The sequence below is a fragment of the Cydia splendana genome, chromosome 21 (genome assembly GCF_910591565.1).
Source record: "Cydia splendana chromosome 21, ilCydSple1.2, whole genome shotgun sequence".
Lineage (NCBI taxonomy): Eukaryota > Metazoa > Arthropoda > Insecta > Lepidoptera > Tortricidae > Cydia > Cydia splendana.
In genome coordinates this window covers 2,884,187-2,901,909 of record NC_085980.1, presented here as the reverse complement: position 1 = coordinate 2,901,909, position 17,723 = coordinate 2,884,187, and the positions used below count along the sequence as shown (strand labels likewise).

Sequence of the window (17,723 nt, the reverse complement as noted above, 5' to 3'; positions counted from 1 at the left end):
ATTTGAAGACAAGTCTGGTACATACATCACATTACTGATACTAATATCAAGTGAACCATCCTCTACAATACCAAACCCTTCTCCAAAAACCTTACCTCCATTCGCGCAACTCACTTCTACCTCTTTGTCAAAGTTCACAAACTTATCCATCCAGTCCTTCCTGAAACTCATATGTCCTGACGCTCCTGAATCTATTATCCACTCGTCTTGATGAGTCTTCTCTCGATCTACACTGCTTAGTGCTGTCGCCATATGATTCCTCTTCGATTGACGTGGATTGTGTGGACAGTCACAAGCTTTATGCGGTCCCTCGCAAATGAAGCATTTGACAGTCCTCTTCTCTTTGGACTCTTTGGACTCTTTGTTCCTCTGAACAAATTTCTTATGAGTGTTGTGATGCTTTGATGAAGTGAGCGCTGAGCTTGAACTAGGCTTGTTACTTGGGCCTGCACTCATTTTGTTCTCATTGAGTTGCAGCAGTTTTGTTTTAACATAGTCCGAAGTTAAGGTTATGTTCGCGCTCTCCAGCGCCAACCTCATAGGCGCATATTCCTCAGGTAGGCCTTGTAGCATGAGTGCTGCTAGTAATTCATCATCGATTTCTTTATCTAAGTCTGCTAGTTGGTTGCTAACTTGCATCAGTTCAGTTATATATTCAGTTATTGAATTAAACATGTTCAATTTTAGGCTCACTAGCCTTGACAACAATCTACATCTATTGTTGATACCTTTATCTTCGTAAGCTGCTTTCAGATTATTCCACGTCTCGTACGCCGTAGTAGCTTTACGCACGTGCACCTTGCACTGACTCTCGATCAGTAAACATATTTTGGTTCGCGCTCTCTGATCGTTTCTCTTTGCCGTAGCATTTGTAGTGTCAGCAACTGCCTCAATATACTGCCACAAATCATCGTGCACCAATATGCACTCCATGTCAAACTTCCAGGTATTCCAGTTATTGTTACCTTGCAATTTCTCTATGCTCGGGAGCCCCGGTCCCGCATTCGACATGTTGGTACTCATTGTGTTGTTACTCGAACGAACGTAGGACGTTTTAGGTAGGTAGTTCTTACCGCCGTATTCCTCTAGATCCAACATAAAATATTTCTCTCTGAGCTTTACACTAGTGTTGTACCTTGTTCATGATTAGATCGATCAGATTTTTGGAAATCGTGCTTCCCATAACCTGTGAGAACTTCTCTTCTCACACTAAACTAATCACTGAAAACACTGTGTATAACGAAATACTTTAATATCAAATACAACACAATAAAATAATACAATTACAATAAAAACAGCCTCCGCTGACAATATTATTTTCTCGAACAGAGAACCGTCATAACATTCTATTCAAACATCCTTCAAGATTCAAACCAGCCAGTCTGTCAACAATTGCCTAGGCCTCTTTGCTCTAACAGTCTGACTCTAAGTAGAATTCCCAGTTAACTGTTAAAAAATGCGAACTCTTTACATTCGCACCTCATTTACATATAATAATACTGGCCTTTAAAAACACTGCACGTTGTCACTCCGAATGTCAAACATTTACGTCAATCACAAACGCAAAAATTGCACATAAACGGAAAATACAAAATCATGTCGGCATTCAATGCCCCCATCCCGCTATCAGATATCGAAGCAGTATTAGCGTGGGTGGATAACTTCAAATTGTCGAGGCCTACAAAGAAGATAAACAGGGATTTCTCTGATGCCGGTTAGTAACATTGAGTTGTTAGGTATTACTTCATATACTTACAGAAGCCATAATACCAGGCCTGCTAGCATGAGTTGCGTTCTCTTGCGCGACTTCAAGTATGGTATTTTCGCGCCGCGCGCGTTTCGCGAAAATGAGGCGCGGAGGGCTGTGTTCAGCGTTGAATAAAAAGTATAAATAATGGAGATATAGTTCTGGAAGTATGGAATGTTTGAATGGAAATATCCTCCTCTTTTATAACACATATTTTTAGGAGTATTATCTCTATTTTTCACCGTTTTCCGTTTCTCGAACAGACTATAAATTCCTTAGCGCCACTTGCACCATTAACCCCGGTTTAGTGGGATTAGCGATTGCAAATCCGTGAACATTTTTCAAATCCGGATTTTCGGATTTTGGTTTGACCGAAATCCGAAGTTCGGATTCAATCCGGATTTTAAGAAAGGAATATGTGGCATAAAGGCAAAGTGAAACAAACAATCAAATTAAGTTGTTTTTAATAAAAATAAAAAACAGAATGCGTACACTGCTACGCCAATAACAAAATCTTTAAAAAACAATAAAAACAAAATACATACGTACACTCCCAAGTAACAAAAGGTTCTATAACTAAGGCATTTTATCACCAAACAGTGATATAGTAGGCCTATAATGGTAACCATTGTGACTGCTTGTACTATAAAGGTTTTTAACAAAGCGTTTTGTTTCTATAAGATTAAAGACCTTTTAAGTACAATAATTAAGCTCTTAGAACGCTTATAGGATCATACAAAAGAATCTTTAAAGTGCTGCACTGTAATAGATATGCAAAAAGCGATTATGGTACTATTTAATACTATAGACGACTTTACTGATGCTTTTATGTACCTATTTTGCACTAATAATGCGTCAAAGTAACTTTTATAGTAGTAGTATTGTAGCAGTATCGTAAACACTATTAGAGGATCAATCTGCACTATAAAAGGACTTTGCACGACCATTACGTAACGTTTTAGCTTTTTAAAAGCTCTCTTAACATCGCTATAAGGCTAGAAGAGTTCTCTAAAAGTCATGAAAGTTTTTCTATAGTGCTATATAGTACCATAAAAGTTACCTGGTACGTTGCTAAATAACTTAAATCGTAACTTAAAAAATGGCTGCTGTTTTCTGCCGTAATATCACATTAGCGGCACGGCTGGAGCCTATGTGTACTATAGCAGCCACAGTTGCAACAAGTCCTTATTTTATTAATTTAAATTTAATTAAAACATGAAAATTATGAGAGCGCATTGTCAAATTTGAAAGCAGCATAATGATTCTATCGATACAATTATTTTCGCATGTACAATGTACCGGCATAGTAACGGTCCACAAATGCTTTTTAGTACATCCTTTTTATTACCTAAATACAAATGTCACTTTAAGAAACAATGGCGAATGAACTTATTTAATATTTTAGGCACCCACGACGCAAGTATGATAAAAAAGATCACGGAATAGTTTACGGTGCAAAATAGCACTATAAACATGTTTCATTGGTTACTTTTATAATTCCAAATTGCGACATAAACGTTGCAGACGGTGTTCTGCCTTTTCGCAGAACTATTTTTGGCGGAATTTCATTTGCAAACCAACATTTCGCCGACGTTTCACTTTGACAACTAACGATTAGCAAATTTTTGTATGGCAACGTTTCAATTGGTAGAATTATTGTAAAGCAGATTATTATAACGCCTCTAAACTTTTGGGAGACTTATCTTTTGTCAAATCTTTCACTTGGTCGAACAACTCTTGGACGAATAACGTTTCGTTGGAGCTACAATTCGCTTTTCATACATTAGGCAAGTTACAAATAAGAAAAAGATACATACCAAACAATCAAAAATGGCCGAGTTGTTGTACTTTTTATAATGTATATTTTAATATTTGAAGCCAGTGGCAGCGAGCGAGCGAAGCGAGCGAGCAAGACCTTCCTGGGCAGAGCCGACTTGGATATGGTTAGGTTAGAAGAATAAGGCGGGAGCTTTGCTCCCGCCTTAGTCTTCGAGGTTATTTTTTTTTTCAACAACCCAAAAAACGTATTTACACAGCAACATTCGGGTCAAATATCTCGGCCATTTTTGATTTTAGAGGAAAGTTTATTAAGAAAAAAGTGATTATTTCAACAAAATCATGTAAATTATTCTAAGTGTTTTGAAACCCCTATGTTTTTCTGTTACTCAAAAAAAAAATTAAAGTCCCAGAAACGGCCCCCCTTTGGTACAGTACAGTGACCAGTGACCAAATGAAACAATTGGTAAACAATAAACAACTAAGTGTATATTATGCCAACTAAAACATTCTACGACATGAAAGATGGCATTTTGAAAATTGGCATTATAAAACACAGATCAAACGTTTAGTTGGTAAGTGTGCGGTTGGCAAATGAAAAAAAAAGATTTGAAAAGTTGGGAAATGAAGTTTTCGGCGAAATAAAAATCCGCCAAACGTGAGTTGGGAAGTGATAATCGGCCATACCATTTTCGGCGATAAATAAGAGAACCGTTGCAGACAGCACTATTTTAGTACTAAAGAGCGTTTCTCGTCACTTTTACATTTCAACCATAGAGCTGATTTATCACCGTGAGAGCCTTTATGTAATGTTTATAGAATAAATCAGTGATAAAACTAGGGCCTATCTGGGGTTTTGTAAACGTTTACAACACCATTATAGTGCTAATCATGAACACTAATTAGCACGCTCCAAAACGTTCTCAGGACTTTTATAGTACCAAATTTTGTTACTTGGGCTGCTACGCCAATAAAAAAAGCGGACGCGGGGCAAGCATACAGGTGCGAGCGAATGCGCGACGCACAATGCCCGGCTGGCAATAGCTCTCCCGCGTTACCGCTTCATGTGCACCGCTTTTTATTTCGCATTAGCATTAATTTTGAGCAAATTAGTACTGGTGGGAAAAAATCCGAAAAACCGGTTTTTTCTTTTCAAAATCCGAATTTTAAAACGGATTTTCAAACGCTCCGAAATCCGGATTTTTGAACTTCGAATAATCCGGATTGCAATCACTAAGTGGGATGGTGCAAGTGGCGCTTAATTATCAAACATTTAACCAAGCCATTTCCTAAACAGTGCTCCTCGCCGAAATCCTCAGCGTGTACTACCCAAAGCTGGTTGAGATGCACAACTACCCTCCCCGCAACAGCCACGCGCTGAAGCTCAACAACTGGATGACGCTCAACAGGAAAGTGTTGAGGAAGCTAAAGCTCAATCTGTGCTGCTCAACGATGGAGCAACTTTCCAATTGCGCGCCGGGAGTTATTGAGCGCGTGCTTATTATGGGTAAATTAAATTCATATTTATTCCTTGATGATGATGATATCGTGCTATCCCTCATCAGGGACATAGGGCTCTCAGAAGGGATTTCCATTTTTCGCGGTCCAGCGCGGCCTCCTCCAACTCCGCCCAGCCGAGGCCAACGGTTGCAGCCTCCTTTTCCAATGTGCGCCTCCAGGTGGTAGGTACGTGGGCGACCTTGCCCTCTTTTTGTTTTCCATCGTATTTCTCGGAAACGTTCGTATTTGTTATGCTACTTCAGTCAACTTCAGTACTTTTTGTACAGAGATTGATTGAAATAGCAAGACACGTTCGTACGATTCCGTGAAAATACGATGGAAAATAATTATGCACTACTTACATCAATAACGTAATGGCACCAGTGACCAGCAGGGAACTCGTCGCTAGTCATTTCATCATTCACCTGTTTTCTTTTCATATCACCTTTTCTTGGAATTTCCTTTTATTTTCTTTGTTTTGAATTGTTTGAAGCCCTGGTGGCCTAGCGGTAACAGCGTGCGACGTTCTATCCGGAGGTTGCAGGCTTAAACCTCGGCTCGTACCAATGAGTTTCTCGGAACTCATGTACGAAATATCATTTGATATTTACCAGTCGCTTTTCGATGAAGGAAAACAATGTGAGGAAACCGGACTAATCCCAAGAAACGCCTAGTTTCCCCTCTGGGTTGGAAGGTCATATGGCAGTCGTTTTCGTAAAAACTATTGCCTACGCTAAATCTCAGGATTAGTTGCCAAGCGGACCCCAGGCTCCCATGAGCCTAGGCAAAAAGCCGGGATAACGCTAGGAAGATGATGTTTTGAATTGTTTGAAGAGTTCCACACCACAAATCTGCCAAGCAGGCCCTACACCAAAGTAACTGAACATTTTCATTTATGGGTTCCAGTTAAAGACAAAATTCGTCGAGACGAAGAACTGAACAAGTCGAAGGAAGGCGAAGGGCCATTGGACAGCGGCGGCAGCTACTATGAGGCCTGTGGCGATGATGGTTAGTCCAACGAGAGTTGAAGAGTTTATCAGGAATGTATAGACCGCCTTTTTACAGACGTAAAGGGGCCCACAGATTACCAGTTCGCCGGACGATATCAGCCTGTCAGTCATTTGGAGATGTCAAATTTTGCGTTTAACTGACAGGCTGATATCGTCCGGCGAACTGGTAATCTGTGGGCCCGTCGCAGTCAGGTGCCAAAGTTGACGTTTATTGACGTGAATTCCCATGTCGTTGTCGCGTCGATAGCTACGTTTATCGTAAGAAAAGAGTTTAAGTTATTCAAAAAACACATCTTACATTCATAGAATTTGAGTCGCGAGTTTTTTATACCATTTAAAAATTGAAGGCCTATTCAAAAAGATGTCAGTATCATTTTTCAAGAGATAAGTTTTTATATTCATCATCATCATCATTCTTCATCTACCTATCCAAAAGTCTTTAATTATACTGTAATCTTACAAGTACTAGGAATTCGTGTTTTTTAGACAATTAGGACAGCAATTAGCGATTTCGATGTAAAAGTTGCCTAGTATGACCCACACTTTTACACAAAGTTTTTTTTATCCTAGCCTACTTTGGTGTCCCACTGCTGAACAAAGGCCTCCCCTCGTTTTCTCCACTCGACCCTGTCATCGGCATTTTTTTTCGGCACAAAGTATATAAACGCTAAACGGTGAAAAAAGTCTGTATTTATTATGTATACAGAACACGTGCTGGTGGTACCAGTGAAGTCCAGGGTGAACGGGGTCCTGGAGACCATTCAGCAGAAGGTGGTCAGCCACGACACATTCCTCGCGCTAAAGCTGGAGCTCAAGGACTTGCAGGAGTGCAACGATGTTCTTAAAAACAAGGTATCATTATTTTCTTCGTCTTATACCTACTTCTTCGCACGGCCTCAGTGGCTTCTCACTGATTTCTTTTTTTTCCTCTTCTGCCTACTTCGCATTAGATATTTTCTTACGTCAATGTTTTTTTAAGTGGCGCTACTTTCTGGCACCCTCTCTCCTTCTTCTCCTTCAATACAATACAATAGTAAAGTGACAAAAAATCGTTGTGGCAATGTCCACATGGATACTAGCTGTCTAAAAATGACTAATTTCTATTTTAGAACCATTTTCCTCGATTTGTAACCAAAGTAAGATCTTACAATGACATTTGCGATAGACTTCATTTCACTAACTCCTTTCCATTTCAGTCTGTACATCTGTCTTACTATCTCGACATGCAATTTCGTTTCATTTCAATGACTAGGAAAAATGCAATTGGTCTCTCTTGTAAATTTTATGTTATAATATTCTTTTCCAGGTGGAACATTTAGACAACTTGATCAAATTAAAAGATCAGCGAATAGATGAACTACAGAAACAGCTGGAGAGGAAACAAACCAGGCGAAAGGAGGTTGAAGCCCTTGTAAACAGCTTATCTATTCCTATTGAATCTTCCCCGCCCTCCCCCAAGATCTCTGATTCAGTGCCTCTTCTGAGCAAGTCAGCGTCACTTAAATTCAATGAATCTAGTAAAATCCCAGATAATAAACCCATAGAAGAGGTTAAATTGATAAAGTCTGAAGATACATCCAAAGATGAAGTCAAATTGATAAAATCTGAAAATAACATATCTCCAAAATATAGTGCAACCAAACCAATGGTGGGCAAAGTTGAATCTGTTAGTAAAATACCTAAGTTGGAAGAGTTTTACTTTAGAGACACGTCTAAAACTAAGACTGATGACAAAAGATCCGAAGAAAGAATATTGAAAGTCGAGTCGATGGATTCTCTTAGAAACACTAGCAATTCGAAACACAGTTTGATGAAATTAAGTACGTTGGATATTAAAGTAGCAGAGTATGAGGTTGATGTCGACAATGTTGAATCAAAAGTGTTCAAGGAGTTTGAAATGCATGAGCAAAGATCAGAAGAATATATGGACGAGTTCAAAGATAGTGTGGAAGATGTTGTGATTACCATTGAGGATAGCATCAAGAAGGAAGTAAAAGAAATAACAAACACATCTGTTGAAGAAAATTATACCTGAATTGAACTTGTCCGTACCTGTGTACTAATTTATTTCATTTGTGATTGCCTTTAGTTTATACAACGTTATTAGTGTTGTTCACATTGTTTCAATTAGGGTTAGAATAATTTATACAGCGTGTTTTATTAGAATTTTAATGTTTGTAATAAAGTTTATAAAAGATAGACATAATGTTTTTTTAACACTGAGGGTTGGGTTGGAACAAGTCTAGCATGCTGGGATGCTTTCTCAGGATGTTCTTTATCTCTTGTACTCTTTGCTTCTTGAATTCGTCTTTGCCTTTTGTTTCTTTACTATACCTGAAAGGATATTCATTTTAGCATTAACCTATCATATTGTGTATGTTGTTAAAAATCTTCGGTTGACACCTCGGTTGTGGTGCACCTACATATAAAACTGAAAATATCGTTAAGAATCCTGACTGAATTTTCAATCATCTTTTTGCATTTTTTAACGAGAATATTTTTTTCTTCTCTATACAGTATATAGTAGAAGAGCCGGCCGCAAAATTTCTAACCGACTTGATACCACGATGAAATGCACAATGGTTTCCCAGAAAAGTTATGCTAAGTCCGAATTCGATAGTCTGCCACGGCGGAACTTGCCGAAAGTACGAAAAAGAAGGCCACTTCCGGTGCGAAAAAAGGGGCTGATTTAACCCATCTGATACCGAGATAGTAGTTATGGCAGCAGTTAGAAATTTACATGTAGACACAGAAAAGCGAAGTCTGCCACTATTTTTTTTGCCGGAAGTGCTTGGCAGACGCTCTCAAAGGTGACCATCGGGACCCCTAAATTAACCCATCTGATACCACCATGAAACCAATGCCAGTCGGTAGGTATGAACTCTCATGTCAGGAATATATAAGTCTGCCAAGGCTTTTCCTGCCGAAACACCATGGCAGACGAGATTATGTAAGCAAGGTCGCCATCGGTTACCCTACACTAACCCATCTGATACCACCATGAAACCAATTCCATTCGGTAGGTATGAACCCCCATTTTAGGAATATATAAGTCTGCCAAGGTTTTTCCTGCCGAAACACCTTGGCAGACGAGATTATAAGCAAGATGACCATCGGTTACCGTACACTAACCCATCTGATACCGCCATGAAACCAATTCCAGTCGGTAGGTATGAACCCTCATTTCATGAATATATAAGTCTGCCAAGGCCTTTCCTGCCGAAACTCCTTGACAGACGAGATTATGTAAGCAACATCCGCATCCGTGGGACCGGTATACGTGATTACTGTAGGCTTATTTATTACTTTATGCTTTTACATATTTGTATATTATTATGTTATTAATGAAATATATTTATAATTTATTAAACCTATACCTAATACATTGGGAATTCATTACCTGCTTACGGCAGTAGTAGGGAGTAGTGGGTGAGTTCTGGCTCACTTAGCCAGGCCAACAGTCCCTCCCCCTTTTTTCCCTTGTTGAGGCCCTGCAACCTTACCTTGAACCCAACCTAATGTCATTGTAGCTCGAATCTAACCTAATCTATTTTTATTGCTTTTAGAAAATATTCTAATAACAATTATCTACTTTTGCAAAGTTAAATGTTGAATTCTTTATTTCGCAAAATGGAATTTTAATGTGACTATAATGTATGTGCAATCTACTTAGAAACTGGGTTTAGAAATATAAAAACACACATTTTATATAGGATAATAAGTTTATTCAAGTAATATTCTGAACATATGAGATATAGTAACATCATTACTTATTCTGTGTACAGTGGAGAAAACATGCAAGTTGACATTTTTCGTTTTAAAATAAAGATAAACTAAACAGTATTTGCCACAAACCGATGTTAAAAAACTTTGCAGTTGTTGGTTGGCATAATACCATCTCTTACAATTTCTCTTCATTAACATTTTATGATACCTTCCTGTTTTTATTTACTTAATTTAATTTTTTACTTTTTATGTGATCGGTACTTCATTTATTTTAGATTTTGGGCTAATATTAGTTTGTTAACCGACTTCCAAATCTCAAAGAAGGAGGTTATCAATTCGGTTGTATGTTTTTTTTATTTTTAATTTTTTTTATGTTTGTTACTCTATATCTCCGTCATTCCTGGACCGATTTTGAAAATTAGTTTTTTGATTGTATGTATATGCATACAGATTGGTTCCGTTTTTGTCAAAACCCAGTTCTGATGATGGGATCCATGAGGAATCGAGGGAACTCCTCAAATTTTAAACGCATACATATAGTGATTTTTGGGTTTTTATCATCAAATTAAGCATACACATTCAAAAAAGTGACATTTGATGAAGTGCAACTGCTGATGATGATCAGAACGGAACTCTTCAACGACGCATAGTTCACGTTTGGCGATTTGTCGTCTTCGTTATGTTTGTTAAGCAAGTCAAGTTTTTAAGCCACATTTTTGTCAAGCTCGAGTTCTGATGATGGGATCCATGAGGAATCGAGGGAACTCCTCAAATATTAAAGGCATGCGTATAGACATTTTTGTATTTTCATCAGAAAATCAAGGATTTTCATTAAAAACTGGCGCATTTGATGAAGTGGAACTGCTGATGATGACCAGAACAGAACTCTTCAACCACGCATAGTTCACGTTTGGCGATTTTTCCTCTTCGTTATGTTTGTTAAGCAAGTCAAGTTTTAAAGCCACATTTTTGTCAAGCTCGAGTTCTAATGATGGGATCCATAAGGAATCGAGGGAACTCCTCAAATATAAAAGGCATAAGTATAGATTTGTTTTCAGCGTTTTAATAACAACACCGAATCTTACATCAAGCGCTCTCCTAAATTCTTTTGGAAATATGTCAAATCTAAACGGGGAGGCTCTAATTACCCTAATTGTTTCAATTTAGGTAGTAATCACTACAACAGTAGCATGGATATCTGTAATGCGTTTAATACATTTTTTGAGTGTTTTTGATACCTCAAACTCCTCTTATAACCTTAACAATAGTTCTATGAGCAGCAATCAGTGCGATGCAATGTCCGGAATCGATGTAACTTGCGAGATCGTGTTAAGTTTCTTAAAGCGACTAGATAAAACTAAGGGACCTGGTTGTGACGGCGTTCCACCTATCTTTTTATCTTCTTGTGCTGAGAGCCTTGCATGCCCACTAACCATTCTATTTCAACGATCTTTAAAGGACTGTATTTTCCCCTCCATCTGGAAAAGGGCCCACATTATTCCTATATATAAAAAAGGTTCAAAGTCCAATATCGAGAATTATCGACCTATCTCTATCCTCAATACCATAGGAAAGCTTTTTGAATCCATAATTTTTAAACAAATTTACCCCCTTGTCTCTTGTGGGATCTCGGATAAACAGCACGGTTTTCTAAAGGGACGTTCTACAGTTTCCAACCTAGCTTGCTTCACGAATCATGTTTTAACAGAAATGGAAGGAGGCGGTCAAGTCGACGTGATATACACAGACTTTGAAAAAGCGTTCGATCGTGTCAACCATGCTATACTTCTCATGAAGCTTGAAGCACTCGGAATTCATGGCGACTTGCTCAGATGGGTCAAATCATACCTCACTAATCGTTCCCAAGCTGTAGTTCTTGGCGGCTATAGGTCTGATTACATTAATATTCCCTCCGGCGTGCCCCAAGGCTCCTCTCTTTTATAATGCTTATATATACGATATTAATACATGTTTTGTAACCGCACGCCATTTATTATATGCAGATGATAAAAAAGTATTCATGCGTGTTAATCAAATCAATCAATCAAAAATATACTTTATTCATGTAGGCCTAGCAACAAGCTCTTATGAATCGTAATTAATCTTAATCTAATTATCAGAGCAATTTATTGATGTTAATATTATTCCATAATAAAATTGGATTATTATACATATCAAATTTAACACTAAGAATTTCACAAAAGAATCGTCAAACATTAAAAAGATTGTATAAAAAAATACTAGTCTAGAATTTCTAGAATAAAATCTAAATGTCAAAAAAAAGCATAAGTAACAAAAGAAGTAGATAGTATTACTTACATCGGAATATCCATTTCCTCATCAATAATCAAATGTACCTAATAAATAAATAATCATTTCGAATAACAATTAATCCCACGTTGTAATATCATTCATGTAGTCTTGTGTGGTATAATAAGCTTTAGAAATAAGTTTACGCTTTACATAATTCTTAAATTTATTAATAGATAATTCAGTAATATTGTTTGGAAGTTTATTATAAAATCTTACACAATTACCCATGAATGATTTTTTAATTTTATGGAGCCGAGTGAAGGGCACTGCGAGCTTATGTTTATTTCTAGTATTAATATTATGAATTTCACAATTTTTCCTAAAATTTACAATATTTTTATGTACATACAGAATATTCTCATAAATGTATTGACAGTGCACTGTCATTATGTCAATTTCCTTAAATTTATCTCTAAGTGAGTCTCTATGGTTCATTTTGTATATTGCTCGAATAGCCCTCTTCTGCAGAACAAAAATGGTATTTATCTCTGAAGCACCGCCCCACAGTAAAATACCATATGCCATAATGCTATGGAAGTAACTAAAATATACTAATCGAGCTGTTTTCACGTCAGTTAACTGACGGATTTTGCTCACTGCAAAAGCTGCAGAGCTCAGTCTATTCGAAAGAGTAGCAATATGGGGACCCCACTGGAGTTTAGAATCTAAAGTTATACCAAGAAAAACTGTACTATCAACTAATTCCAATTCCTCATCCTTCACAATGACACTTGTTTGCACATGCCTTACGTTACTACTAGTGACAAACTTAATACATTTAGTCTTTTTCTCATTTAACAATAAATTATTAACATTGAACCAATTTACTACTTTTGAAATGGCATTGTTTACATCATTGTAAGCTTGTTGCTGTCGTTTGACTTTGAAAATAAGTGAGGTGTCGTCTGCAAACAATACTATATCATGGTGGGTCTTAACAAGGAATGGCAAGTCATTTATGTAGATAAGGAACAGGAAAGGCCCCAATATTGACCCCTGTGGTACACCCATAGAGACCAATGACCCAGGTGATCGCTGTCCATTCACATCGACCCTTTGTATTCTACCATTTAAGTAGGACTTAAGTAAATTCAGTGCCGATCCTCTAACTCCGTAATAATGAAGTTTCCTGATTAATGTTTCATGACAAACACAGTCGAAGGCCTTAGATAAATCACAGAAGACACCTAAAGCATCTCGTGACTCCTCCCAGGCATCGAAAATATGCTTAATTAGCTCAACACCGGCATCGGTTGTTGAGCGACCCCGTGTAAAACCAAACTGCTTATTATGCATCAAATTATTAACGTTAAAATGTCGTACTAATTGAGAAAGAACTAATTTTTCAAAAATCTTGCTAAATGTTGGTAGCACAGATATCGGTCTAAAGTTAGTGGGGTCAGAGCTGCTACCAGATTTAAATAAAGGAATTACTTTACTATGTTTCATTAGATCAGGAAACTCGCCGCAATCAACACTGTTGTTAAATATAACTACCAAGTCAGGCGCTACAATTTCAACTAAGGATTTGACAGCATGGACAGAGACTCCCCAGAGGTCATTAGTTTTTTTGACATTAATTGATTTAAACGCCTTTATTACATCTGAGGTACAAACATGTTCAAAATGAAGGTCTCCACAACACTCTGGAGCGTTATGTTTTAATAATGTAACAGCAGATGAGGGTGATGAATTTAAATCCTTAGTTGTGGATACTGGTACCTCGGTGAAAAATTTTTCAAATTCTGTAGCTACTTCTAAATTGGAATCTATAATTTTGTTATCAATGTTTAGTTTAAGCTCTTTAATTGTGTGTTTAGAGCGACCAGTCTCCACATTTATAACTTTCCAGGTTGCTTTAACAATGTCGGAACTACTTTTTATTTTCTGACTTAAATAATTTCGCTTAGCTATATGACAATCTACTTTAAACTTCTTCGAATACTCCTTCACATGTTCTTTAAATTCATCACTCTGATTAAACCGCCGTTCCTCATATAAGGCATACAGTTCACGTCTTCTTTGATGTAAGTCCGCAGTAGCCCACTCACTAAAAACTGATGCACCACTAACTACGACCGATTTTGAGGTGAATATCGCATTATAATGATCCATAAAAGTGTGAAAGAATGAATTATACATACTATTAGGACTCATATCGGAAGACAAAAAGGGTAGCGCCTGAACTAAACTTAGCTTCATTCTTTCCACGCGGTCCGAGGTTACTGGTACAAAAGTTATTTGTTTTCTCATGGTATTTTTCCTTAATGCCTCAAATACCATTAATTGACCTAAGTGGTCTGATTCTAAATTGCTGATAACTTTTTTAGCAATAGGAAAAATATCTGTGAAAATATTATCTATACAGGTTGCACTAGTAGCAGTCACTCTAGTGGGCTCCATAAACATGTGGTTGAGATTACAAGATTTAAAAAGATTCAATAATCTACAAGACATTGTTGAATTTTCCATAATATTTACATTAAAGTCGCCGCATATAAGCAATTTCTTACTAGAAGATGATATTTTAAGTAGGGCAGATTCCATTATGTTTTCAAATAATTCAAAATTACTTAATGGCGGCCTATACACACAGACAACAATAAATTGCTCTAATTCTACTGCACTTAGTTCTATAGTCCGTTCAACAGACATGGATACAATGTCCTTACGTTCCTTAAATTTTAACTGACTATTTAATATAATTAATGACCCACCATGTATGGAACTAAGTCTGGTGAACGAACTTCCCGCCTGGTGATTATTAAATTGGGGCATTAATTCATTATTATTTAACCAATGTTCAGTAAGACATAAAATATCAATATTAAAATCATTCAAAAAAAGTTCTATCTGTAAATTTTTTCCTCTAATACATTGAATATTTTGATGCACCAGGTGGATATACTTTCCATGTTTGCAGTATTTTTCATTATATTTATTTAAAACTAAATTGCCAGAGACAGAATCTTTTGTCTTAACACCTAGTTTAAATCTATTAAATCATTAGCAGACTGCGAACTCCTGCAAAATGATCTTAATAACCTAGTCGAGTATTACTTCCGTAATAAGATAACAATAAGTGTTAATAAGTGTCAGTGTATAAGTTTTACTCGAAGTCTTAAGCCATTTAATTACTCATACCACTTTAATGGCGTAGCGGTGAACAGAGTCGATGTTGTGCGTGACCTAAGTGTAATTCTAGATTCTAAAATGAGAATGAGAAATCACGTTGACAAAATGATCTTAATAACCTAGTCGAGTATTACTTCCGTAATAAGATAACAATAAGTGTTAATAAGTGTCAGTGTATAAGTTTTACTCGAAGTCTTAAGCCATTTAATTACTCATACCACTTTAATGGCGTAGCGGTGAACAGAGTCGATGTTGTGCGTGACCTAAGTGTAATTCTAGATTCTAAAATGAGAATGAGAAATCACGTTGACTCCATTATTAACAGATCATATCGCAGTTTAGGCTTCGTCATGAGGACCTGTAAACCTTTTCATAGCTTGTCATGTCTAAAAGTCGTATATTACGCATATGTGAGATCCATCCTTGAATATGCATCACCTATCTGGTCAGTTTGTTACGCTGTTCATAAAGACCGCATCGAAAAAATTCAAAAAAAAATTGTAGCTCATTTAAATTTTAAATTTAAGAAACCATCTGCTGGGTACAAAGGTAATTCCCGGGAATATAACCTACTTTCACTTGAAGCTAGGCGCAAATTAGCTGATATGAGTCTACTTTTCGATATAACTAGAAATCGTTTAGACTGCCCTGAATTATTATCTGGTCTAACGTTTCGAGTTCCAAGACGTCGAACTCGACATACAACTCTATTTCATGTTCCCTTCCACTCCACTAACTATGGTTCTAACGCCGTGTTATCACGGATCCCTCACTTGTATAACACTGAATTCTGCACTGCCGATCCTTTTGTAGGTTCTAAAAATAAATTCAAAAAATATATATATTCCATTTTGTTCAAAGAAAATTAACATAAAATCAGTTTCTGTTTTTATTACTATTGTGTTTCTACATTTAACTTCAGTACTGGTACTAATTGCTCCTTAAATAAATACATACATTTTATTACAACATCTCTTTATATCATAAGATCATAATTTTTTTAAGCTATGTGTTCCTGGTTGCCAGGGAAATGCAGTTAGTTGTACGTTCAGGTAGGTGTACTTTTTAGATTCTAACTCCTATAATAATTCTATGAACAATAAACTTTCAGTTTGAATAACTACTACATTATGATGTTTATCTTGATATTTTTGGGAACGTCTGCTGGTGTCTGATTTTCAACTAATGCAATGTCATGGTTTTGTTTTGTATTAGAAGTAGGTATTTTTAACTAGATTACTTATACATTTTACAACCGGTTTATACATTTTACAACCGGTTTATAGTATTTCTAGCGTATCGAGCATTTGTGTGTATTGTACATTCTCATTGTTTTCTTATCTTTGTTATTTTTAATCGTTATATAATGTAACTCAATGGATGACTGTTACTGGCCTTAATTTTATGTAAGCATTAATATGTCTTAGTTATATTTACGGCTGTTGTTATCCTGAATACCAATAAATAAAAAATAAAATATTTGTTTTTTGTATTTTCATCATAAAATCAAGCATTTACATTAAAAACTGTCGCATTTGATGAAGTGGAACTGCTGATGATGACCAGAACAAAACTCTTCAACGACGCATAGTACACGTTTGGTGATTTCTAATTTCGATTTTGACTTGGACTGCGACCCGGACTCGGACCCAGAACCGGACTCATACCCGGATCCGGTTCGGACCCGGACTCGGACCCGGACTTGGAATCGAACTCGGACCCGGACTCGGACTCGGACACGGACTCGGACTCGGACTCGGACTCGGACCCGGACCCGGACTCGGAACCGGACTCGGAACCGGACTCGGACTCGGACCCGGACACGGACTCGGACACGGATTCGGACCCGGACTCGGACTCAGACTCGGACCCGGACTCGGACCCGGACCTTGACCCGGAAAACCACTATAATATATATTATATTATAATTATTATTATTACACGTAAATTTGTTCACGAAGAAACCGTGTACCGACTCTTCATGCCATTATATTTTTAATTTGCTGTTATTCTCTACAAATCGACACTAAAAGTATCAAAATATCAAAATATGGAGTTCCGTTTGAGAAAGAAGCAAAACAATTTTGTCTTTGACAGTAATTGAATTATTGTGTGATTTTGAAAGCTAGACAATTCAAGATTTATATTTTTACTCACAAAGACAACACAGAAATTCAATCTCAAATGTAAACCTTCGAACAATTTCCATACATTGACGACATCACTCAAAATTCTTCTTCAAGTCAGATGCCCGCTGGGGCTGCACCGGAGCACACGTATAATTCTTCAAATAAAAATGACAGCTTGATTTGACATTAAATCATATACGCACACGAGAAAGTATACCAGTAGATAAATTGTATTTCAAAAAATAGGGTACATAAATATCAGCTCGCGTCTCCTTTAAATTTGATTTGCTGTTATTTACGGGTCATAATGGTTGAAAACCTCAGTAAACTATCTTAAAACAATACGATTACAGTCGAATTTAAGTATTATGTTCCTTCAAATCAAAA

General features: G+C 36.9%; 2 protein-coding genes across 2 annotated transcripts in view; one reads left to right on the top strand and one right to left on the bottom strand.

Moving 5' to 3' along the window:
* The first annotated feature begins 1,532 nt into the window (after window positions 1-1,532).
* Window positions 1,533-8,239, top strand: LOC134801138 (uncharacterized). Its single transcript, XM_063773677.1, has 5 exons — window positions 1,533-1,714; window positions 4,821-5,030; window positions 5,930-6,031; window positions 6,740-6,885; window positions 7,340-8,239. The coding sequence occupies exons 1-5, from the start codon at window positions 1,597-1,599 to the stop codon at window positions 8,066-8,068; spliced, it is 1,305 nt and encodes a 434-aa protein (XP_063629747.1). The 5' UTR covers window positions 1,533-1,596; the 3' UTR covers window positions 8,069-8,239.
* The window catches only part of LOC134801109 (uncharacterized), a 57,972-nt gene continuing 48,437 nt past the window's right edge, over window positions 8,189-17,723 (bottom strand). The window contains exon 17 of the mRNA XM_063773637.1: window positions 8,189-8,367. Within this exon, the coding sequence (XP_063629707.1) occupies window positions 8,247-8,367 (121 nt within the window). The 3' untranslated portion in view covers window positions 8,189-8,246. The remainder of the gene's footprint in view (window positions 8,368-17,723) is intronic.